Source organism: Mustela nivalis (assembly GCF_964662115.1).
Source record: "Mustela nivalis genome assembly, chromosome: 1".
Taxonomy (NCBI): Eukaryota; Metazoa; Chordata; class Mammalia; order Carnivora; family Mustelidae; genus Mustela; species Mustela nivalis.
Window position 1 is genome coordinate 125,691,850 of NC_139020.1, and position 26,192 is coordinate 125,718,041.

Consider the following 26,192-nt stretch of genomic DNA (forward strand, 5'->3'; position numbering starts at 1 on the left):
AAGGGCACAGGTTGGCCAGGCGTGCTTGCCTGAGACACACCCAGTTCACCGCAGGTCTTGGCCCGGTTTGCTCGTGTATTCGTGGTCAGCTGGTAAGTTGGCTGGAGACCACGTAGGGTAGGGTGGCCTTACCTGAGATGCCTCTACTCTGTTCCACGTGGCCTCTCCTCCTCCAGCAGGCCAGCCTGGGCTCATGCACATGGCATTTGTGGCTAGAATCCCAAGAATGAGGACAGAAGCTGCAAAATTTCTTGAGACCTTGCCCAGAGCTTGCCCAGCATCACTTATATTAACATCACATGCTTACTAGCCAAACCACATCGTAAGGACAGACAGCTCACATTCAAGGGACAGAACGAAAGACCTCTCAGAAGTACAAAGTTTTGTGACCAGTTTTGCGATCAAATACAGCAAACACAGCGGGCATCCTCTCATGCTAAGGGTGTGGTCCTCAAATGATAAAATCATTCACCGGAAGTTTGCTAGTATATAACAAAAGTCTTAAAAATCTCTATAAGCTGTGATCCATATTTAAGAATTTATTCAAAGGAACTGATTTGAAAAGAGCGTAAAGAGATGTGTATCAGAATGTTCAGACATCGCTGATTATAAGAATAAAACATTGGGGAAAAGTTAACTATCCTACCAAAAGGGATGGCTTATGTGGATTATAAACCCTATGTAGAATAGAGTACTATGCAGCCCACTGAAAATGATGATGTAGGACTATATTCACTGACACGTGAAGAGCCAAGAAAAGAAAGCAAGTTATGAAGAACAAGTTTACTCTAACCCTGCTTTGGACTTTCACTCTTTATTTTATATCTTCCTGTATCATCCAGATTCTTATATAGTTTAATGGGTTTTAATGCATGCATAATGCTTGCTCATGTTATCACCCCTACATTCAGAATACAGGGCACTTCTGTCACCCCAAAATTCCTTTGTGCAGAATCTCCGTAATTATATCCTCTTGCCTCTCCTAAGAGTTTCTTTGCATTATTGAGAAGTATTCCTTTATATGGACCTAGCACCGGGTGTTTACCCATTTACCCACCGAAGGACATTTAGGTTGTTTCCAGTTTGGGGTCACTGTGAATAGAGCTTCTGTAATGTTTCTGTCTAGGTTTCCATGTGAACGTAAGTGTTCATTTCTCTGGGATAAACGTTCAAGACTACAGTTTTTGGGTCATACGTTCAGTGTATGTTTTGTTTTATATGAAACTGCCAAACCATCTTCCAGAGTTGTTACTTTATCCCACCAGCAGTGTGTGAGATCTGATTTCTCCACAACTTTGTCAGTATGTTATCACTATTTCTTATTACTGCTCTTCTAATAGGTATGATATCTCATTGTGGTTTTAATTTATTTTCCTAATGGCTAATCATGTTGAACATCTTTTCTTATGCTTATTTGCCATCTGTAATCCCTTCTTTGGTGAATATCTATTCTTTTACTCGTTTTCTAATTGGAATGTCTTTGCACTTCTGTGAAAAATCAATTTGCCATATTTGCATGGCTCTATTTCTTAACTGTGCTCTATTTATCTATATCTGTCCCTTTACCAATATCACACTGATGACTGTAGCTTTATAACACATCTTAAAATCAGCTGGCTGGAGTCCTCTAACTTTTTTTTTTCCCCCAAAATCGGTTTGACAACTCAAGTTGCTCTATCTTTCCATCTATATTTTAGAATCACCTTGCCTCAATTTGAAATATATAAAATTCTTGGGGCGCCTGGGTGGCTCAGTGGGTTAAATATATATATAATTCCTCCAGGGAGTTTGAATGAAGTTGCATTAAATTTATATAGATCAATTTAGGGAGGATTGCCAATTTAACAATATTGAGTTCTCAATTCATGAACATGGTATGTTCACCCACTTATTTATGTCTTCTTTAATTTTTTAATCATATTTTGTAGTTTTCAACATTCAGCTCCTGAACTCTTTTTTAGATTTACACTTAGGCATTTCAATTTTGGGGGGCTATAGTAAATATTAATTTTTTAACCAATTCCCAATCATTTGTTGCAAATATAAATGTATTCGATTTTGGGGTGCTGACCTTGTATCCTGTGACCATGCTAAACTTTATTAGTTCTAGGAAATTTCTTTGTAGATTACTTGATATTTCCTATGTAGATAGATGTGTCATATGTGAAAAAGGAGAGTTTTATTTTTTCCTTTCCAATCGATAGGGCTTTTATTGCTTTTTGTTTTGTTTCATTTCACTGGGTAGAACTTCCAGTGTAATATTTATTAAGAGCAGTAAGAGTGGACATCCATGCTTTGTTTCCATCTTCAGCAGAAAACATTCCATTTTTGACTATTAAATATGCTGTTAGCTATAGATTTTCCATAAATACCCTTTTTCAGTTTAAGGAAGTTCCCTCCAATTCCTAGTTTATTGAGAGATTTTACCAATATTAAATTTTGTCAAGCGCATTTTGTGCATCAATTGATATGATCACATGGTTTTTCTTCTTTGGCCTGCTAATATTATTAGGTGAATTACATTTATTGGTTCTCAAATATTGAACCAGGCTTGAATTGCCTAAATAAATCACACTTGATTGTGGTGTATTAGTCTTTTGCTATATTGCTGGATTTAATTTTCCAATATTTTTTGAGAATTTTTGTGTTCATAGGAAATACTGGTCTGAAAACACAAAGAAAAAGAAAATAAATATTGGGCTGTAGGGTTCCTTCCTTGTGCTATCTTGGTCCGGTTTGGGCATCAGATTGATGATGGCCTCATGAAATGGGTAATGAATATTTGCTACTCTTCTGTTTTCTGAAAGATCTTATTTTAAAAATTGGTCTTATTTCTTTTTAAATATTTCTTAGAACTTGTCAGTGACTAGACCTGGCATTTGTTTGTTTCTGAAAGATTTTGAACTACAAGTAGTTTTTAAAATGGGTACAGGGATACTGAGGTTATCTACCCATTGGATGAGTTTTGGTAGTTTGTAACTTTCAAGGAATTGGTCCATTTCATCTAAGTTGTAGAGTTTATGTACATAGGGATGTTTGTAATATTTCCTTATTATTCTTTTAATACATATGTGATCAGTAGGGGTCTCACATATTTCATTCCTGATCCTGGTGTCTTGATTCCTGATTCGTGTCTTACCTCCCTTTCTTTCTGCTCAATCTGGTTCTTATTTTGCTGATCTTTCCAAAGAACCAGCTTCTGGTTTCATTGATTATTATCTCAGTATTTCTGCATTTTTTTTCTACACCACACTATTTCTTGTCTCCTTCTGAAATTTCAATAACATGAATGTTAGACATTTAAGATTTATCCCACAGGTCCCTGAAGTTTTGTTCACTTTTTCTTGCTGTTGTTCATATTGGATAATTTCTATTGATCTTTCTTCAAATTCACTGACTCTTTCCTCTGTCATCTCCGTATTACTACTTAGTATATCCAGATAATTTTTCAATCTATTATATTTTTTAGTTCTAAACTTTCTATTTGTTTCATTTTTATAATTTCTGTTATTTTGTTGATTCTTGGCGTCTTTCCATTTATTTCAAGACAATTTGCCATCACTTCTTAGAGCATGGTTACTATGGCTCTTTGAAAGTCTGTCTGATGATTCCAAAATCTATGTCATCCTGGACTTACCATCTGTTGATTATCTTTTCCTTTCAAGTACAGTTACTCCTGGTTCTACCCATGCTGGGTAATTTTGGACTGCAGCCTTTGCAATGCTATGCAGACCTGCCCTGCACATTAACTTCCCAGTGGCCACTCGAGGCATTGACCTGCCCCATCAGTTTAGTTCCCAAAGACTGTGGTATGATGCAGTATGATGCTTAGGATGAGATCCATGTATGTTCAACACAGAGGTGACCAAAAGAGTTCATCCATACCTGCATAGATTTGCTTTCTTGAGCTCCCTCCCCTTCACAATTCACTTCCCAGTTCTCCAGCATGAAAGCTGGACCTTAGTTTCCCCACCCTGCCAGGTACTTCTCACAACTCTGTCTGCACCTAGAGACAATCAGTGGGGGACAGAGAGAGAGAGAGAGGAAAAAATTGAGTATTTGCCCTCACATTCTAGGGAATCATAACTTCTCTAGTGCCCTCCCTCAAAGACTCGGGTGCTTAAATCACTGCTACACTGCTACCAACAGACTTTGCTAGGGGCTGAGTGAGGAAATAACGGAAAAAAGGGTGGGGGTACAGCAAGAAATTTCCCCCACACTCTCTGACCCTTAGAGGTTTCCTTTCTTAATCCACAAGCTGGAAGAAAGGACTTCTCATGGAGCACTGCTTCTCTCTACCCTTTGTGTACTTCTGGATTTGGGGTTGCCTTTGAGTCCAGTCTAAGTAATATGACAGGGGAGGGGAATGGTGAGCTCACTGCAAATCTGGTGGTGCTTTAAATGCTAATTCTATTCCCCAGCTCGCCTTCTCCGATTTACCTTACAGAATCCGCAAATAGTCGCTCCATGCATTCTTTCCAACATTTATAGTCACATTCAGTGGGAAAGACAAGGTAGAATGTTCTTATTCCATCTTGCCTGGATCTGAAAACTGCTTGTATTTTGTTGGTTTTTTTTTTTAATTTTTAAACAAGAGTTATTTGTATATTCAGAAGAAAGTTTAAAACCAGTTGTGTTTTGTTGTTCAAACATCTGTCACGGGACATTGCACTCTTTTCTGGCAACATCCAGCTGAGAATATCACCTCCCGTTCCTTTGCAGGGACACAGCTGACTGTGGAGGTCCACCCTCGAGATGCCATGCCCCAGCTGCTCAAGAAGTTCTCCTTGGCTAAACGTACGTACGTACAGGGCTATGTGTGTGTGGAGGGCTGGCAGGGAGGAATCAAAGTCACTTAATGGGCCAGAGCCCAAACTAGGCCTCTTATGGGAGCAGGAGAAGAGTAATGTAGGTCTACACACTGGCAGGAGGCAGAGGCATGATGGGTTCATTCTGGGGCCTCTTTTCTCCATAAGTGATAGCCACTGTTCTTGAGTCTGTGCAGTTAGGTGTGGGTAACCCAAGGCATTTAGCTAAAGATGAATTTTATCACAAGAGTATTGTTTTTAGATGCCCTTTATTGTCTTCCCCAAAAGTGGCAGACCCAGTGGTAAAGATTTTATATTCATTAGCTTTTTAGTGCTTTGTTATAAACCAACATTATCCTCACCTTATAAGTCAGCAAAGTGAGGCCCAGGAAGGTAAAGTACCAGCTAGAAGTTGGTCAGAACCAGGTCTGCCTGAGACCTATACTCTTAGCCACATGCTTGGCTGCCTTTTGTGCAAGGTGCATAGACCCAGGCCCATGATGTCTATTCCAGATGTCTGGCCCTCTCCAGACATCTGTCTACCTTATGGCTAAAGAGGCCTAGGGAAATTCTGGCCAAGGAATGTCGACTCCAGAGCAGCCAGGGCTCAGGTTCTCTCTATGTCCACGCATGGGCAAGGCAGGGCCTTCTGGCTGCCTGCTCCTACAGCCATCGGAGGTCAGGGTCTCAGAAAGGCAGTCAGGTGTATAGCAGGCAGGCCCTGGAGTCAACTGGCTGGGCTCAGATCGCTGCTCTCACCTTGGACAAGTAGCTTAACTTTTCTTTTGGAATCAAATTCCTCATCTATGGAAGGAGGAAAATAATTCACCTTCCTTCATAGGACTGTTGTGAAGTTAAATGAGATCATCTAAAGCATAAGGCAGCCATGGGAAGTACACAAGAAATGCTAGCTTCTTGTTGAACCCTCATCACTCTACCAAATAATGGAGATGGAAATAAAATATAGATGTAAGAAACACAAGGACCACTGTTTCTCTGTGCCTCCATTCATTTGCATCCTTCCGTTGTTGTTTATAACCTTCGGTGGGTTTCAAGGGTATGTAAAACAGCCCACCTTGACACCCTATCCCCACTTCCTCCTGGTTCCATTAGGGACCCACATCTTCCTGACCTGGTTTCAAAGCAGCAGCCCCTCTCCTGGAGGAGTCTAATAATCCTTGGCAACCATTCTGTGTGAAAGTCCAGGATTAATAGGATTTGGTTGCCTTGAGCCTTCCTTCCTGAGGAATCATTTAATGATTGCTTGACCTTTCTGGGTTTCAGCTCCATAGGAACTGCCTTTCCCTCGCCCCACATTTATTTCTTCCCGTGGTCAGCTCTTATCTGGCAATGAATGCACTGGTGATCTTAGCAACCCCAGATGCATTCCAAGATGGCAGGGGACTCCGGAGCAAGGCGGGAGCTCCAGGATCCAGGCAGACTCACAAAGGAACACTAATTGTTGATGTCAGAGTAAATCCTGCCTTTGCTCACAGACCACTGTTCTCTCTCTTGTCATTCCTTCCTTGTTGCCAGTGCTTCCTCAACCACAGGAGGAAGTCCAGAGTCATTCCAGCAGTAATGGATGGTGGGTGATATGGGAGCAAGAAGGCGAGGGGAAGACAGTGAGAAGGAGGGGTCAGAAGCCAGGACCACCACCTAGACTATTGTCTGTGCTTGCATTTGGATTTCTCTTGAAGCGTCTCCACTTCTGACCTTTGGGATATTGCAGGTTTACAAAGTGATAAAAATGGAAACACAAGACCCCGGCAGCCTGGAACGAAAGATGCCCACGGTGAGTTGCAACGCCTGTTCCAGGGCCATTCTGTGGGATGGTAAATTGGTTTAGCCTCGTAGGCCAATCTGTGTGAGAGTTGGGGGCCACCCCTGGGCTCAGGATGGGGATGAGAATCATGATTGATTAGCAATGTCTGCCATGGACACAGGCAGGGTAATGAGAAGCTCACACACCATGTGACCCCAAAGCTGAAGCATAAACCCCAATAACAAGGCAACCCATTACAGAAAACATATTAAAAACAGAATTCAGAACTGTGTTAACTTTAAATGGAATGCCAAGCATCTGTAAGGTAGGAGGCATGTGAATACGCAGAACAGGACAGAGGGTAAAACCCTGAGTGGGATGATAGATGGCCTGCCTTCTAATTCTATTTTTGTCCCTCACTCACCTTCTGTGGGCCTCAGTTTTCCTCTCAGTAGACCAGATGACGTCTAAGGTTTGGTAGAGTTTGGCACTTCTTCCCATTGTTTTGCTTTAAAATTAGAATAATTCAGTTAATGCCACTGGTATTTTAAATGTATTTATGCAAAATCATATTTAGAGCTTATGTAATCTCTTCAGAAGGTAAATTTAATGAGGCATAAATCATTGTGGGTATTTTTAATGTTCAGATATTGTAAAATGGAACCAAGAAAGGGTAAAATTAGTAATAGGGTTTTGAGTCCTATTTTAGAAATGTCATCCTTCTTTTCAGTGGGGGCGGGGGAGACCTCATTTGCAGAGTTGTGCTGAGCAGAAATCTGTTAAATGTAAGTCCACTTCATATCCACTTAGGTCAGCCTGCTAGCCCTTGTCAGAGAGTGGCAGGACCCGGATTCTGTGGAGGGAGAAGTCACTGAGAGCCTGCCGCCGGTCCCTAACTCCTCCCTTGGAGGTGGCTGGGCAAGGGCTGTGCTCACACCACACAGGATAGGGAATGACAGTGATCTAAGTAATAAGAGACAAGAGATCCCAGCTCCAGAATCAGAGATGTGAGCCACAATGGTGCTGGGCCTCCAGGGAGCCCCAGGGTAAGAGTATACTGGGCAGAAGATTTGGGAAGGGTCCAGGAAACGTCTTGGCCCTTTTAGAAGGAATAGAAAAACACAGAAAGAAAATGCTGGACTGGTGGGTGACCACCACAGCCTCAGGGTCTGGGCAGCCTGCCACCCCCGCCAGCATGCTGTGCCCCCTCTCGGGAGAGGAACAGCCCTCAGATCCTGGTTGTGTCTGAGCCCGTGAGGTGGTGAGGACACATTCAGAGGTTTGGGGTCAAAGAGACCAAACCCCTCTAGGGGCCACTGCAGATGTCAGCAAGAAACAAAAATGCAGTGCAAAGCAGCCTTGGGGAATGTACCAGAGCTGATGGGGTTGTAAGGAAGGAAGGCCCGTTGGGAAGTGCGGGCAGACCCACATGGCCTGCTCAGACAGCTGACTGGAGTTTGAGAGCTCCTCTGTGGCTGGAAGTTGGCCAGCACCCTAACCAGCTGCCACTGCCCCTCAGCTGATGCTGGCCCAGGAGGGTTGTGCAGGAGCTCCTCCCACTCCCTCACCCCCTGTCTTGGGCCTGTGGCACTAAGGCACGGGTCTCTCGCAGACCTTGAGGGATGCACAGCCCCCTCAGCGGGCACTGAGGCTTTATACCTTTATACCTTCTCTCTTGTGTTTGCCCACAGGGGACTCCCAGCCCACGCCCTCCCAGGGAGCAGAGTGCCACTAACCTTACAACGCAATCCACCATCTCCTTTACTCTCCCGGTGGCCCCACAGATGTGTGCTGCAGCCCAGTGGCTGAGTCCAACAGCCCCAGGGAGGGGGAGGCCCCTGTGAGAACCAAGGCTTCATGCAGCCCCCAGAGGACACTTTCCCATGTTGCTCTGTGGTTTCCAAGCTGGCTGCCATTCTCTGGGGGCCCAAGAGCACCCAGCCCAGAGTTGGGTTATCAGCGAGTTCTGGGATGAGTGTCCCTTTGGACCCATTGTCCTCACCTACACCCTGGCCTCCCACCCATCTTGCCTGCTTTGGTCGGCCTTTTGAATAAGGGAACCCTGAATAAGAGGGACCCTGCCAGAGCCCAGGCTCCCTGTCAGCCTGAGACAGGAGTTTGCTGCCCATCCATGGCTGGTCTGACCACTGGTCAGTTAGCCCTGCAGCAGCTGACTGGGGCTGTGCTGTGTCCTGGCTTCCTATGAGAAAGGCGAGCACAGATGAGTGATTGTGGGGACCAGCCTCCCTCTGAAGCCTGCCCACAGCACTTGGGGTGCACGTCGTTAGCGCACACTTGGCTTTCCTGGGGTCCTCCAATCTCCAGCTAACTGTGGGTTTGGGAGGAAGCTTGTCTGAGTGCCAAACCCACAGAAGATTGCATGGCTTGGTGTTAGCACACCCTCCTTCGATACCCAGGGTGCCCTCCACCCTGGGCGCCGTGGCTATGGCACAGACCCTCCCTCCTTGAGCCCGCCAGGGACTGGCAGCATTCCTGGATGCTTCCCACAAAGCATACTTTCCTGGAACAGTTAGCAGGAAATCTACAGAAAATTGTATGATGGAGAGAAGGGGTTCCATCATTAATATATCTGAACACTGCTGAGTTCATTGAGGGGAAACCAGTTTCTTTACTGCTGACTTCCCGAGGTCTGCAGATAGGCTTAGATCCCCTGTGAGTCTCCAGAAGAACTGGAGGAGTTGCCATTGTTCACAAGCCCATTTGACTAAAGAACTCTTCTAGGAGATCTAGTCCTTTGGGAGCAGTGTTTCAGGCTCTGGGAAGCATGCTGAAGGTCGGGCAATCCTAGCTCCTCAAAAAGACAGAAAGGCCTGGGCCAGGCCACCCTCGTCAGCAGGCCTCAGTAGCTGACCAAGCCTTCCTGCATTTGCAGCCTACCCCTGGGATCGGTCCAGCCTGAAATCCATGCCCCTGGACCTGCGGCAGTTTGAGAAACTGGACACCTATGCCTCACAGGTAAGGGAACAAACCCCTCTGTGTAAGGTGGCTTGGAGATTCCTGAGTCAGGATAATGAAGCCTTTCTTCGGGTCCCTTCTGAGTGCACCTGCAGTCCCTTGGTCAGATGGCCTAGAGTGCTTATTCACATCATACGGATGGGGAAAAGAAGGCCAAGGCACCAGACCCCTGCCCAGGACAGAAGCCCATTCCATCCCCCCAGTGCTGCCCACGGGGTCCTGACGTACCCCCCCACCCAGGGTGCACACCCTGCAGGCATGTCTGATTGGAAGGGCCACAAAGCTGGGTCCATTGCCGAAGTTGAGTCATCGTAGGCTGGTCAGCAGGGAGGTCATCTATAGTCTAAAAAGACCACTCTGTGGTTGGCACCTAGTAGGTGCTCAGGAAGCTAGTTTGGTGAATTGATGAGTGGATGGATAGGGACCTGAATCCAGAGTCAGATTTGAGGCAGGACCATCAGCAGGGGGTGGTCCGCTATCCCAGAAGGAGCAGGTATGACGTGGATTAAGTGGGGAAAATGAGAGCAGAGAGGAGTGGAAAGCTCAGCCCTGAGCTGGAGGCAAAGGGAGGACTGCATCCCGGTGTGTGTGAGGGAGGTGGAAGGCAGGGGGCTCACAGGCTGCTGGACTGAGGGACGGAGGGAGGGTGGGATAGCTCCTCACTACAGGGAGCAAGGGTCCGGGGTGATGAGTTTGTTTTGGGACAGTCGGCTTTAGTACCTGGGGAACAGCATGGGAAGTGACCACTGGGCAGCCCGTCTCCAAGCCCAGAACCCTCACCAGCCTGAAGAGATCTGGGCAGGAAACCTGATCCAGGAACCAACAGATTAAGCTAAGAGCTGGGTGGGTGTCATCCTGGGGAGGACAGGGCAGGAGGTCCAAAAGGCCCCTGAGCCACCTGAGACCAGGGCAAGACCAGGAAGGATCAATGTTCTCGAAGGTACAAGGAGAGCTCCCTGAGGTCAAGGATGGTCAATAGCATGAGCCGTTCTGTCTGGTCCAGTGAGGTCAGGATTGACTCATTTCCACTACTTTCTCATTGAAGCACTTCCCATTCCCAGAGGGAGTTGAGAGGAGCGTCAGTTCCTCAGCCAGACTCAGCCAGGCTGAGGAACAAAGCAGGGGTGAAGGAGGAGGGAGTGAAGAGAAGACCCCACAGGAACCTGGCAGAGAAAGGGAGGTGAGATGTAGGTAGCCCTAAGAAGAAGATCTGGGGAGGGGGTGAAGACAGGAGGGGATAGGTCAGCCAGGACTGGAAGGGAGGAGGTAAGGACACAGGTGAGCAGGGGCACTGCCTGAGAAGAGCAAGGCCTGCAAAGACAAGAGGCCCAGACCGAAGGCTGACAGAGAGGCTGGCTGCACGGGAGGGAAATCCTGCCTGAGTCTTGTTGAGTCTGAGGCCAGGTTGTCTCAGAGGGAGAGAAGGGTGGTGTGTTGGGATCTGAGGAGGGTGGGATGAGTTGTAATGGCCGCCAGAAGGGACAGGACAGGCTGCTGGCCAGGCTTGGAGAGCAGTGCTGGGAGCCCAGCTGAGGCCAGAGACCCAGCCACAAAGCAGTGGGTGTCCAGAGCCTGCCAGGCCCTGGTAGAGCCGGGAGGTAAGGACCACTGGCCCAGAAGCCAGGAGGTTAAGTCAGGAGTCACCCAGGCTGGAGTGTGGGCCCTGCGATGTGTCAGACGCTGTCCTTGGCCCTGAGGGAGGCACAAAGACGGGTTTGGAGCTAGACATTGAACAAAAGGAGGCAGGCAGCAGCTGGGTAGGTGGGAGGCAGAAGCGGGGTCGAGTTCTCCTTGTGGTCAGACAGTACATCCTGGAGTGCTGAGGTGAGTGGTGGAAAGGATCCAGGAGCTCAGGGAGTACAGTAGGGTGGGGGCTGGCCGAGACGCAGGCAAGAATTAAGCACCCAGTTGCCCCAGCTTCTCTAGAAAGATTAAACGTAGTCAAGGCTGCCTTGCCTACAATCCCAGCCAATTTTCCTCCCGAGGGCCCCTGCAAGAAAACCTTATATGTTCTTTCTTTTAATTGTGGTAAAATACATATAATTTGAAATTTGCCACATTAACCATTTTTTGGTTTGAAACTCAGTGGCACTGACTGCCTTCACGATATTGTACAACCATCACCCCAAACAAAAACTGTCACTCTCTGTTCTCCCTGGTAACCTCTGGATTACTCACTGTCTCTCTGAACATGTTTACTTACTCTAGATATTCCACCTAAGTGGAATCACCCAGTACCTGTTCTTCTGTGTCTGGCTTGTACAGCCTCACGTTTTCAAGGTTCATCCGTGTTGTAGCATGTGTGAGAACTTCATTGCTTTTCATGGATAAATAATATTTCATTGTAGAGATATACTTCATGTGTTTACCTGTCCATCTGTAACGGACACTTGCGTTGTTTCTGTCTTCTGTGTATTGTGAATGATGTTGCAATGAATATAGGTGAACAAATGTCTGTCTCGCTCTCTTCAGTTCTCTTGGGCATATACGTAGGAGTGGAATTACTGATCATATGATAATCCTGCTCAGCTGTTTGAGGAACCACCAAACTGTTTTCCACAACACCTGCACCATTTTACATTTCCACTCACAGGGCACAAGGGTTCTAATTTCTCCACATCCTTACTATCTTTTTTACTATAGCCCTCCTAGTGGGTGTGAAGTGGCATCCTGTGGTTTCGATTTACATTTCCCTAATGATGTGAGAAGCTTTTCATGGGCCGTTTATATATCTCTGGAGAAGTATATATTCAAATCCTTCATCCATTTTAAAACTGGGCTGTTTGTCTTTTTGAGTTGCAGGAGTTCTTTATATATTCTGGATATTAATCCCTTATCAGAAATGTGATTTGTGACTATTTTCTCCCATTCCATAAGTTGTCTCTTCACTTTCTCAGTCATGTTCTTTGATGCCCAGAAGTTTTTTATTGTTATGAAGCCCAATAAATATTTTTTCTTTTGTAACTTGTGCTTGTAGCATTCTTTCAAAGAATCTGTTGCCAAATCCAAGGTCATGGTTATTTATTCCTGTGTTTACTTTAAAGAGTTTTATCATGTCTGTTTTTTTATTTAAGCCATTGATCCTTTTTGAGTTAACTTTTTAAAAAGATCTCTTTATTTATTTAGGGAGAGAAAGAAAGAATTACAAGCAGACTCCTTACTGAGCCCAGAGCCCGACACAGGGCTCAATCCCACAACCCTGAGATCATGACCTGAGCCAAAACCAAGAGTTGACTGTTTAACTGACTGAGTCACCCAGGCGCCCCAAGTTAATTTATGTATATGGTATGAGGTAGGGGTCCTACTTCATTCTTTTGTAGGTGGATATCCAGTTGTCTAGCACCATTTGTTAGGGACTGTTCTCTCCCCACTGAATAGACTTGTCATCCTTGACAAAAAAGTCAGTTAGTCATAGGGGTATAAGCTAATTTTTTGACTCTCAATTCTATTCCACTCACCTATATGATCCTTGTGTGAGTACCACACTATTTTGATTACTATAGTTTTATAGTAGGTTTTGAAATCCAGAAATGTGAGTCCTCCAACTTCATTCTTATTTTTTCAAAATTGTTTTGGCTATTCTGGGCCCCTTGCCATTTCATATGAATGGTTTTTCCATTTCTGCAAAAAAAAAAAAAAAAAAAAAAAAAAGTTGTTTGAATTTTGTAGAGATTGTGTTAAGTCCATAGATCACTTTGGGTAGTACTGAATATGGGTAGGAGCTGCTACAGCTGCCCAATGTCCACCCACCTGGATGGCTCCAGGGTCTGCCAAGAAAGGGTGTGTGGCTCTAGGGCCAGTGACTCAGCTGGTCAGCTCTCCCTGATCTGTCCAGCCCCCCAACCAAAGGCTGCCCTCAGCCAAGCCCTTGTGCCTCTGGCCCTCTCCTCCTCCTTCTCTGCCTGGAGGAAAAGCAGCACCGGCTGCCAGTAGCAAGGCACTGGGGCTCCCACAGCCCTCATCCAGGCCCTGACATAGCCCACCCCTCCCATCCCCCAGGTGACGGTCAAGAGTGGCCTGGACGAGCTGGTGAGCGACCTGCTCCAGGAGGCCCACAGTGACCTGGAGAGGGTCCGCGTGATCTGGATCTGGATCTGCCACCACATAGGTAGGCCCACCTGGGGTGCTGCTGGCTCTAGGATTCCCTTGATGCCACTCCCTGAAGGACCCTGTTTCTAGAGGAGACCGTCTGGGATTCACTTGACCACAAGTGTGTATGGCGTGAGACAGACAGTAGAGGGGAAGAGTTCCCAGATGGCTAGGTTGAATTACCAAAGACTAACCAAGGAGGGTAAAACATGCCTTGTACTAACAGTCTCCATAAAGGGTCATGGGGTGGGGGATCCCCCGTGGCCATCTGCCCACAGCCAGTGATCAGAGTTAAGGCCTTTTACCCAGGGGCAGCATTCGCTCAGTCCTGGCTCCCTGGTAAACCTGCAGCACAGATCTGAGAACCCAGGAGAGAAGGTCATTCCCAAGAAGGATAGGGAAGGTTCATTAAAACACCAGTGCCAGAAAGAGTGGGCTAGCCCCTCCCTCTCCCTGTTCCCACACCCACGACCTCAGCCCCATCTCCAGGCACTCAGAGCAACCTCAGGGGGCCTGGGCCTGGGCCTGGGCCTGTGCACCTGTCCCCAGCTCTGCACAGGACAGCCTTGAGAGTCTGGCCAGGTCAAGCCAGGCCCAACAGGGGTTGCTAGGGGGATGTTGGATGTTGGATGCTGCCCCTTGCAGTCAGTGGAAGAGCCAGGTGGTGCGGTAGACTTCTAGCATTTTCCCTATGACCTTCTCACCGGCGGAGGGGCTCTCCTGATCTGCTGCCACTGGGCTTTTCCTTTGTCCTCCCAGAGCAGCAGTGAGGGATGCAGCTTAGAGGATGAACTCACCTGACACAGGTAGAGTATCTGACCACAGAGCCTGAGAGGCCACTTCCTCCCTCCCCAAAGCCAGCAGCTCCGTTCAGCCTGGGCCTTAAGGGGGCAGAATCAGAAACAGAACATTAGTAAGACATACATTTCCTGTCTGCCACCCTCACACACGTCCCCTTCATGCCCTCAGCAGCCACCGTGATTCCTGCCTCAGGGCCTCCTGCCAGGCCTTCACTACCGAGCAGCCCCGTTTAGCGGTAGCTCAGAACGCCCCCTGTGGGTCAGCATGAGACCTTGGGGTAGCAGCTGCAGCAGGGTGGTGAGCAGCCTCCCAGGAACTGCTTACGGAGCTGTGTGGTGGGGAGGACAAGGGCAGAGGACAAGGGCCTCACCCCCTGGTGCTGTCTTGGCCCCCTTCCCTTCCAGCCTCTCCTCAGAGGCCTAACGAGCCAGGCAGCCTGCTCTGCCGATGCTTCGCTCTCCCGCTTGCCACCTGCACAAGGAGGTGACATTTCCCAGAGCTTGCCACCTGCACAAGGAGGTGTGACATTTCCCAGAGCTTGCCCTGGCTGGGCCTGGTTCCCTTCAGCCTGCGGTGGTTTCTCCGGGACCTGAGGGAGGCCAGTCCAAATAGTGCTGAAAAGCCAGCAGAGGGTGGGGACAGTGTCACGGGCCACAGGCAACCACCCCTGGTTGCCTCCCAAGATCTGCTTACTCACAGCCTTCTCTGCCCTCCAGAGTATGACGTCGAGGCTGCCCAAGAGAAGGACCGCCAGGCCTTCAAGCCCACAGACATCCTGCGGACCCAGAAGACCAACTGTGACGGCTACGCTGGACTCTTTGAGAAAATGTGCAGGTACGAGCGGGGTCCCACGGCCCATCTGGGCTGACCACTGCGACCCCTCCCCCACTTCTCCCTTTCCAAAGCTCCTCACGTACCTTCAAGGCCCACATGCCAGGCCTGAAAACGGAATTTGCAAACTCTTCTCTGGAATCCAAGTGAGTCCTAAAAAGGTCAATTTCTCCCTCTTTAACACCAGCATAATTGACTTTGTACCATCTGCCGGGTTTCGCGATGCATTAACATAATGGCAGATGAAAGCACAGAGATAATTTGGTTATAAAAGGCCCCTTTTCCACCTTCTCTGATCTCTGCATGGCTGAAGGTTAGAAGAATGGCAGGTCTGGGAGCAGTGGGACAGTGGCTGCTGACGCCAAGGGGACAGTGAAAGCCTGTCCTCGGGCTGGCACGGGGTCCCTCTCTCGGGGGGAACAGATGATCTCCTATCTGAAAGGATTTGTCAGTTAGAGGAGCTGAATAAGTAGGAAGTTAGGCTTTTCTCTTGGAGGCTTTGGGCTCCATTTTCCTTGCTCTGGGAACGAGCTCCTGGCCAGGCCCCACAGTGGGTAACAGCAGCTAAGGAAACCACTTGTGTGCGGAGGCACCATTGGAAGTTCTAGGTGACCTCCAGAGAGACTCCAGGCTGTGGAGCCCCGCCAACCTCACAGCTTTCCGTGCCCACGCTCCAAGGTCTGCTGGGTTCCTCAGGAGACAGGGAGCCCAGGAGGCTGCTGAAGAGCCTCTTCCCCGGGGAAATGGATAGGCTCCGCCCACCATGTCCGCAGGCCTCTGGTAGTGGGCTTTCGCAGGCACCCATGTCAGCCCACCAGGACTCAGGTGCAGATTCGTCAAACCAAGTGCAGCAACAGACACTCAGGGGTCCACAGGTGGGCAGTTGTGACATGTCGGGGATGTGTGTACATGTTGACGCAGACAGCCCAAGACGTCCTGCTCCTGCAGTCACACAGCTCTTTCCTGGCTCAACCCTCCTCCCCTCCCCACCACCCCGTTGTTGGGCTCTCCCACCTCCCCATACCACATGCTCTTTGTGTCCCCCACCTCCATGCCCCACCCCTGACACCCCCGTCCCAGAGGCAACCAGGACAGTTCAGGCCCTTGTGGATGCTAGCCCCTCCACAGCCCATCCACTCTACCAGAGCGGGCTCTCCCTCCCACCCCTCCCATTCCTACCCCGGCTCCAGGCCCTGGGCACCCCAACATGCCTGAGGGCCTCTCCAGGAAACGGGATCCTCACTGGCCATTTGCCCAGACTCCCTAGGCCCTGGGTTCCTGAACAGGACCCACAGGCTCACACTGCCCTGTAAAGTCCTCCAAAATCCGACTCTGGCTCCCTTCCAGCCTTGCACCCTGAGACACTGCCCGCACTTCTGTGTCCTCAAGCTTACTCCACTCCCCTCTCTCTAATGCTCCTTCCAGCCCCACTCCTGGATGGTCAAACCCCCCCATCCCCCCACATTGTCCCCTCCCTTGATGTCATCAACACACCATATACACGGGCTCCGGGCTTGCCATATGCTTTTATTTAGTAACTTTTCCAAAATAATAATAAAAAAAAAATCCTTATTAATTATAGATGATTTATAAAAGGCACAGAGCAAAAGGAAGAAAATTAGGTCACTCTGACCACTTCGAGATAACACTTAACATTTTGTCACATTCCTTCCCAGACTCTGTTCTATCATATACATGTTACCTGTGCTCATTTTTCCTTACCTGTCTTGTGGGGCTAATAGGTCTTTTATGTGTCTTCCGCCACCCTCTCTTTGTTTCTGCTACCCCTGTCAATACCCAGCTCAGAATCCTACACACTATAGGCCCAGGATGACCAGAAATGACAAGATATTCATAGCAAATTTGTATGAAATGGGCCTCCCTCTCATTTTAAATCATGGACTAACCCTCAGTCTGTTTTCAGCTCTATTTGTGCCTGGCACCTTTCAAAGTGTAATTTTCATCTTAGCTGGCCAACTTGATTTTTCAGGCATAAGATTTTTCAGGCATAGGATACATCCTTCTTTATCCCGTTATAAGCCTTCCAAGCATGGTGCTGAGGGGTGCCAGACTGAAAGTCAGAAAGACGTTCGCCGTCCTCAGCTCCCCCGTCCTTAATTTCCAGTCCTCAATTTACCACTTGTTAATTGCATTGCTTCCGGAAAGGCAGTAACTTCTCAGAGTCTCAGTTTTCCCTTCTGTACATGGGGACTGTAGTGCCTGCTGGCAGTGCTAGGATTAAGTGAGAACATGCAGTTCGGAGTTTGCTCACCTGACTTTGGGGTTGTTGGGTTGTTTTCATTTTTTGTTTTTAACTTTGCCTTTCTTGAGTATGGGAACACTGTCACTCAGTGGAACTGTCCCGCAGACACACATAGACTCAGAAAACTGACACTTGCCTCGAGTGAACCTGTCAATTTTGGGCCTGATCCGGATGCTTAACAATGGCCTTCCTCTGGGCTGCAGCTAATGATTAAATCACATCCCAACATTTTTGCATCATTTCAAGCCAGGTTCCAACCTGGCAGTCAGCATGTGAAAACTGTTCGCTGCTCAGACGGTTAACGGTAGCTCACGGTTCCCTGGATCCCTTTAACTTTGGCTTTAAAGATCAGTAACCTCGCCCATGCATCACTTTCCTAATTCCCCTACTTTCCGAATAATTGCCAGAGGTCTGGTAAATTCATTAGCCGAGTCCTTAATAACAGAAGACATGCAATCCTCACGTGCTGATTGATCCCGGCTCGGCTGTCAGCACGGCCTCTTAGCAAGAGTAGTACCCACACGGCCATCATTACTGCTGCCCGTCCATTCTGCCTCCTTGCAGCGGCCTCATTAAAGACTGATCGAATAGAGTCATTCGGTGGGGAACGCAGATATTTTTGCAACATCCTTCATTTCCTCACCGTCTTTCCCAGGTAACCGATGTGAGTTTTTTCTGTTAGTGCAGTGCTTTTAACTGCTGGTCTGGCTTCTTTCTGACTTCCCACCATCCAGCATTAGTGTCCCCTCTTCTGCCTCAGTTCCCCTCAGCCTTCATGAATTCTGCTTAACCTCCTTGCAGGGGCCAAGCTTCAGTTCCCAGATTCCTGCCACCAAGTCAGCCTCCAGTACCACCCCTCCCCGCCGCACCCCCCCTCCCCCCGGCCCCGCCTTGATCATGACTCTGGCGCCACCAGCTGGCAGAGTTTCCAGAGACTCTGGGGAAAGCCTGGAGCTTCCTGCTTGTTTGAGGCTTTGATGCTGGGGAGACTGGTTGTCACCATTCAGGTGTCAGCCGGTTCCCCGTCCATCCTCCTGCTGTCACAAAGAGCAAGAGCAGTGGCCTGCTTCTCCTCAGCCGGATGTCCCAGACGATCCCAACACATCATTTGCTTCCAAAGGCCCCAAAGGCTGGAGAGTGACCATTTCACAGGGCTTACCTGAAGTTATGCCCAGATCTGACTTTGTCATATAAAGTCTCTGAAAAGGACATCTGAATTCCCCCACCCTTGTAGATACAGTGAAGGCTAGTGCCCACGGAGATGAAGGATGTCACTCCAATAAACCATCCTTTAATTTTGCTCCGCCCATTCATTTATAATTTAAAACATATCTTGGCTTACTAAAGGACATTACAAAGCTTCCTGAACTGTGTGTGTCAGGAGAGCTGAGTCCTGCGGCTGCTCTGGCCACTGGTGGGCTGTGTGTCCCCAAGCAAGTCAGCCTCCCTTTCTGTTCTTCTGACTCCTCGCTTGTCAGAGAGGAGGGCCCTGAGGTCACATGCCCAAAAGGCCCGACACAGGGCCTCAGAGTGAGAATAATTACTACGGTTGTAGTTACTGACCTCACCATTAAGGGTGGTGAGAGAAAAGGGAAAAGAGACTGTGCAGTGGAAACAGAGGCACTGTCAGATTTACAGGAAATTGGCTCTATAAACAGCAAAACATAAGCTATGGTTCTGCTTGTTCTGCTTTGGTATAAAAATCACAAAATTTGGGGGGCATCCGTGTAGCTCAGTTGGTGGAGAAGCTGACTCTTGGTTTGGGTTCAGGTCATGATCTCAGGGTCATGAGCTCGAGCCCCACATCAGGCTCTGCACTCGGCACGGAACCTGCTCATGATTCTTTCTCTCGGTCCCCCTCTGCCCCTCCCCACTACTTATGTGTTCTAGATAGATAGATAGATCGATCGATCTTTTTTAAAAAGGATAGAATACAATCAACGTTTTCATCAACATACAAAAAAAAAAGGAAGAAGAGCATGCTTCCTTGCATCTCCCATTAACTACATCCCTCCCTCCCTCTCTTATTTTCCATGTGGTTCCCATTCCCTGGAGAGCTGATGGGAGCTGGAGAGGTACACTGAGGTCAGAGCCTGACGCCTGCAGGGCACATGGCCCACCCCAGACAACACAGCCACCCAGAGGGGGCCTGGCAGTGGTGGGGCTAAATGCAGTGTTCCAGGTTCCCACGGCAGGCTGTGGACCCTGTCTGTATATAACAATAGTCACAGACAGGCTGCACCCCCTCTGCAACTGATACCACAGGTGTTGGCCATTTAAAAGCTACCACAGGTACAAACCAAGACCCTGCGGCCTGAGGTTATCAAATCGATGTCCTGGAGTGGTATTTGGGGCTCTAGAATGGCCAGCCAGATCTCATGAGGAGGTGGAAACATTTCTCATCTTCTGTCTCTTATTCCATGCTCTCCTAGATCTTTCCGGCAAATTCCTCTTCCTTTGGGTCCCCTAAAAGGGCTGTGTGCATCACTAGCAATTTAGTGATAGTTCACTTATCTAGGGCAGCCAATGAACTTTCCTTTCAGAATATTTTATTAGGCCATAGTGCTTATTATATAATATGATATGATATGATATGATATGATATGATATGACAACCCTAACCCTAACCCTGGTGCCTGGTACATACTTTGCACAAAAGTCAGTGGTCTTTCAATGGCAAGAAATGTTTGTGGGTCGTCCTGACTAGCAACCAGCAGCTGGAATTACTAGTCCCACAATTTTGCATGAGAATTATGGACTATTAACAACAATGCTTTACATCATGACTTCTTTGTCCAATCCACCTTGCATATTGCTGCCACATAATAAAATATCCTCCTATCATAGTCAATCATGGTGTAAGCTCACAGCTAAGATTCTTTTTTCTTCTTTATTCTGCCCCAGGCATTCTCCATGGCCTTCACAGCTTCCCTCCAGCCTGTCTTAGGAGAATCGCCCTGCCTATCAATCACGTAATGCCAACCTTTCTTTTTGTCCATGATGGGCCTGGCAAGGTTACCCTGGAGGCGACCATAGAGCTTAGACTGAGCCCAGATCCCCTAACTTGGCCCAGTGACTTCCCCTCCAGCCACGCACTTCTACCTCCTTCTGCTTTTCCCAGGCTTGGGGTCAGGCTTTCACTGCTGCTCCCCCACTTGGTTCTCATGGCCTACATCCACCCTCACGGGGAGGTACCCTAGGCCCACTGCCCAGGCACACGGCCAGCCACACTGCCCACAGTGACACCTGCTCTGTTTCACTGCAACCCCCAGGGCTGTGGGGATGTGCAGGGCTCCCCTTCTTTCCTGGACCATGAGGTGCTAGAGCGGAGGCCAGGCCCCCACAGGCAGCACATCCAGAGGTCCAGAGCTCCCCTCTGTCAGTCCCTTAGTGCAGAACTCTTCCTGGGACTCCACATCCCTCTGCACGCACCAGGAAATGGATGCACACAGACGTTTCTGGGCAAGAAAGGAAAATAACTCATCGAAGAATGTAATTTCAAGGAGTATTTATGGCTTTTTTCCAATTCTAAAAGTAACACATAATTATTACTGAAAATTTAGAAGATCCAGAGAAGTTTAAAGAAGAAAATTACAATTGCCCATAATGGCATTACTAGGAGACCAGGTGCAGTCTGCTCTCCTTCTCCGCCTCCGGCCCTGTACACGCACACCCCACCCCCAACCACACACACACACACACACACACTCACTCACTCAGGCCTCGTTCTGATGGCAGGATTTCGTAGGCTTCTGTTCGTTCCTCTTGTGTCAGGAGCACGTCTTACGTCACACTTCTCACTCACTCTGAGTAAGGGGAGCCCTGCCTCTGAGGGAAGCCCCGCAGTGGGCCCCTCCATCCCACCCTTCTAGCCTTGCTCTCGCCCCTCCCCCTCTGCTGCCTGTTTTCTCTGAGTGAACACATTCAGTTCCGACCACCAGAATCATGCCCCCACCCTCTCTGCAGTTTCTGAGGCAGGGGACTCCCCAGGCATGCACAGCCCCCCAACCCTCACACCCACTCCCCACCACCCCACCCCGAGGGCTTCTGCTGGGCCTGCTTCCTCCTGTGCTTCCTGCCTCTGGGCTGCTCCAGGAGTAAGTTTTGGCCTTTATCAGCAGAAAAACCTGACATCGGGATCCCGTACCTCTTGTTCTCTGTCCCCGTTCCCCGAGTGCTCCTGAAGTCCTTCCTGGGGCGCCTGGCTGCTCTGTTTCCTTGGCATGTCTCAGAGAGCCTGGGAGGCTCAGCCCTCCTCTGTGAAGCCGCAGGCAGGCCTGCACCCCATGGAGGAGGGAAGCCCAGGCACACGTGGGAACAGGACACTGTTCAGGAGAAGCGGGGTGGAATGTGGAAACGAGCAGGCTCCCCATTTCACTTCACAGCTTCTCTCAACGAATGATAAGTAATATTTAATCCAGTATTCCAGTGGGCAGTTAAACTTTCTGGGGGCACTTGGGCGGCTCAGCCGGTTGAGCGTCTGACTGAATTTCGGAGAGTAGTGAGGTGGAGTCTGGCCCAGTGTGGAGCTTTCTTGAGATTCTTGAAGGCTCTGCCTCTTCCTCTGCTTCTCCCCTCCCCACTTCCTTTCCTCAGCTTGCTCACATGCAGGTGTTCTCCCATTCTCTAACTCTCTTAAAAAAAAAAAAAAAATTAGAAACATATGTTTTTATAGGGAAAATTTCCCCTGTTTCTGTAACGAAAGTGGAGCTGTTTCCTCCATCACCCTGAGAGGCCCCTGGCCTTCTTGTTGAGGGCACTGGAGTCCGCAGTGCTGGTCCACAGAAGGCCCCCGGCCACCAGAGGCCACCAAGCCTGGCTGACACAGAGAGTACAGAATTGACTCATGTGAGGCGAGCACAGAGTAGGGCAGCTGGCGATGCTTAGAGGAGCCCCACTGAGGGAGCCACTGTGAACATCCTGGGGAGCATAGACAGTGTGTTTGTTATACCAAGCTGCCAGAATTCAAAAGAAAGTCTCTTTAAGAAGGAACACCTTTTTTTCCTTCACACAAAGACCCCCAAGAGGGCTCGCACAGGGCGTCCCCGGGTCAGAATAGCAGCCGGCCCTGGTAACTGCTGTGGCATGGGCAGGCAGCTGCAGACGAAGGCCAGCTGCTCATGGAAGGACTCTCGGCCTCTTGCTTTGATCTTGGGGTGGTGCCTCGGGGTTTCAGCTACAGACACCCACACTGTAGCTTGCCCATGATTTCTGTGGTCCCCACAGGTGACCGCCATCCATCCCTCACTCTCCCAGCCACCGAAGTGGTGCCAGAGTGCTTGTAAGCCATGGAGGAGCACAGTTGAGAGGGATGGACAACTCAGGCCGAAGGACCAACGTTTCCAACCCTCAAAGGACATCTATGGGGGACACCGAAACTGTGGCCAGGACAGTCAGTCAGCATATGACCTGAACGCACTGTGGTAGCCCTGGCAGGTGGACCTGAGTGATCTGAGCCATGGGCCCGTCTGCTCTGAGCAGGGCTGGACATACTGGCTGGCCTACCCTGGCTGTCTTAACACAGGTGTCCTAGAGCATGATGTCATGGAGAGAGTAGGGCTCAGCTTTCTTCTGTACCCTCATACCCCACCCCTCCCTGACACCCTATTCCTGTCACCCAGACCCAACTCCTCAGCCACATGTTTCGAGCTTTTCTGATCCTTCAAAAACATCATCCTTTCCCTGGTTTCCATGCTCTTGGGGGGTCCTTGCTACTGCACCCATTGTCCTCATGAAGACCCCAGGTGGAGCACTCAGGCGGGTTCCATCTGGGGAAAGATGTTTCTGAGGTGATTTGCTCAGTCTCTAGGGAGGAGCGGGCCGTGGGGACTGAAGCCAGTCTGCACCAGCAGGACCAGCCAGCCCTGTGTCCCTTGTCTCCTAGCCCTGGAAATAACAGCCCTCAGGCTGTCTGTATGGGACTGTGTGAAAGGGAGGGAAAAGGAGAGACACAGAGGGACTGACCGCAGACTTGCCTGAGGCCTGGGGCCATAGACAGATTTGCAGGGGTCCGGCAACCCCAGCAGGAGCCACCTCTCAGACCCCCGTCCCACCCCCAGGATCGCTGGAGTGCACTGCGTGACTGTGCCTGGCTACTCCAAGGGCTTTGGCTACCAGACGGGGCAGAGCTTCTCGGGGGAATTTGACCATGCTTGGAACGCTGTGTACCTGGAGGGGAGATGGCACCTGGTGGACAGCACCTGGGGCAGTGGCCTGGTGGATTCTAGCACCTCCAAATTCACCTTCCTGTAAGTAGAAATCTCAGGGCTGTTGGGAGTCCAGCTGGTGGAAAGCGGGGAGGCACAAGGTTGAAGTAAGTGGGAGGGCCGGGAGGGCCGGGAGGGCCAGGAGGGCCGGGAGGGCCGAGGGCACCTCTCCTTGCTGCCGGCCACTCCCAGGCTTCCTCCAGCTCTGCAGTGTGCTAGGTCCAAGCCAATAGGAAGGGATGGATCTTTCTGTCCCCTCACCGTCCACTGCCTAAAGCCCTCCTCTGGCTCCCCATCACTGCCTTGGCCCAAGGGCTGAAAGCCCCGCATCTGCCCACCGGCCATACAAGAATGGAAGGAAAGTTGAGAGCTGCTTCGCCGTCCACAGATGCAGATTCCCTTCAGGCCTTGGACCCACTGGATGTTTACAATACAAGAAAGTCTGAATTCCCTTCCTCCACTTCTCTGGGCCCAATGCAGCCACATCGCACCACTGAGGAAGGGGTTCTGATTGAGGGAAAGGGTGCTGTGGGTGCACAGAGTCCCTGTTAGCCACGGTGGGGCAGGGTGCTGGGCCGCAGGACGCCACAGCACGTCTCTTCTCCAAGGCTCTGGCCAACTCCGGTTTTACCCTACAGCCATGACATCCACCCGGGATTATAACATCTCTCAGTGACTCAGATTCTTTTTTATCTAGAAAAATGAGAGCGTTGTCTCTGATTTTTGCAGTTTAAATCTCAACAGGTCAGCATACAAGCCAAACACAAGCTACGCATGAAGCTTTAGCTCAGAGGAGTCTCCCTGTTCTTCTCTTGATCTTCATCACTGACCGCTCTTGTCTCACTGGGCCCAGGGATCGCAAGAGGGCTGCTCACCCAGCACCTCCACTGTCTGCCCTCCGTCCATCATACTGGCTGACACCGGGTGCCTGGGTTATGCCTTTGCCCCCTTAAATCTCGGCTGGGCTTTGAGAGTAGGCAGAACTCATTCCCCACCTGGACACTGCTCCAGCTGGAGTAGGCCTTCTTGCCATGGCCTCTATTTCTGCAAGCAGCCATGGAGGGGCCATCTGCGGGGCCCGTGATAAGACTGGAGATAGTGCCTCTCCCCATTGGGTTGTTGGCAGGACCCCTCCTGTGGAGGTGTTAGACAAGAGAAGGCCCCAAATGTCCCCCTGCGAGCCCCCACCTCCTTCTCCACAGAGCTGAGGCCTACTTACCCCCATGGCTACTGACCAGCTTTCGCCCCCACCTCTAGCTACAATGAATTCTACTTCCTCACCCACCCTGCGCTGTTCATTGAAGACCACTTCCCAGACAACAAGAACTGGCAACTGCTAAAGCCACCTCAGTCCCTGAGGCAGTTTGAGAGCAACATGTATCACAAGAGTGAATTCTACAACAAGGGGATGCTGAGCGCCCACCCAGAGACTTCTGTCCTCAGAACAGGTAAGCCCAAAGCTGGTGGCTGCCACATTGGCAGCAGGGACAGGAAGCCAGCTCTGCCCCTCAGGCATCTGGGCACCCAGGGGACCCAGCCGGGGCCCGGGAGCTCCCTGTGAGCTGTGTGTATGTGCAGATGCCCACTAAGGCAGCCAAGGCCATCGGGCCCCCGGGGGAGGACACAGCCATAGGTCACATTTGCAGGGACAGACACCTCCTCACGGCAGCATAAACCAAAAAGCAGCTGCATAGGAAACGCTTGGGTTTCCCTAGGCCTTAGGACCCCAATTACAGCCCAGCCTGTCAGGGATCCAGGAACAGAGGGTCCCCAGCTGGGTGAATCTCTCTCAGTTCCTGCAGCAGGTAAAGGATCGCCTCAGGCCTGGCTGTCCGCACCTCCCAGTTCGGATCCCTGACAGAAGCTCACTAGCCTGCTGTGTTCTCCCGAACTCCTGACCAAGAAGGACATGTTGGCTCAGCCAAGCTGGTCTCTGTGTGTGGGCAGTCCAAGCAGGGAGTGGGAGAGCAGCAGGGGTCTCCCGGGACAGAGGACCGGGGGAGGCTTTATCAGGGAGTAGCTGCTGAGCGGGGCCTTAGGAGCTGGAAGAGAGCAGGCGTCACCACACGCAGGGACAGACACGCTCTGGAAGGACACAGCAAGCCCCCCAACGTCTGAACTCAAGCACCCCTAGACCAGGGCTGGCTCCAGGGGTGCAGCCTGCCTTCCTCTCTGTCCTTCCCTTGACCAGCTCAGATGCCTGTCATCTCTGCCGGCTTCCCTCCTGGAGGCAGAGTCCAGCCTTTTCCTCCCAACTTCCCTGGGAGTAGGAAGGGCAGGACCCATAGCTGAGCTGTCCCCATGGCTGGCCTAGACTGATCTTTGCTCCCCACATCCCCACAGGGGCCACAGGCACCCAGCCAGGTGTGTTTGGGCACTCTGGGGTTTGGGGGGGCAGCTGTGAGGGAGAGGGTACAGAACTGTGGTCACGAGCCTCATGACCTTTGCTTTAT

General features: G+C 49.8%; 1 protein-coding gene across 1 annotated transcript in view; it reads left to right on the forward strand.

Moving 5' to 3' along the window:
• The window catches only part of KY (kyphoscoliosis peptidase), a 45,351-nt gene that overhangs the window by 12,690 nt on the left and 6,469 nt on the right, over nt 1-26,192 (forward strand). The window contains exons 4-10 of the mRNA XM_082718165.1: nt 4,723-4,797; nt 6,541-6,603; nt 9,467-9,549; nt 13,549-13,657; nt 15,156-15,273; nt 23,593-23,781; nt 24,997-25,187. Of these exons, the coding sequence (XP_082574291.1) occupies nt 4,723-4,797; nt 6,541-6,603; nt 9,467-9,549; nt 13,549-13,657; nt 15,156-15,273; nt 23,593-23,781; nt 24,997-25,187 (828 nt within the window). The remainder of the gene's footprint in view (nt 1-4,722; nt 4,798-6,540; nt 6,604-9,466; nt 9,550-13,548; nt 13,658-15,155; nt 15,274-23,592; nt 23,782-24,996; nt 25,188-26,192) is intronic.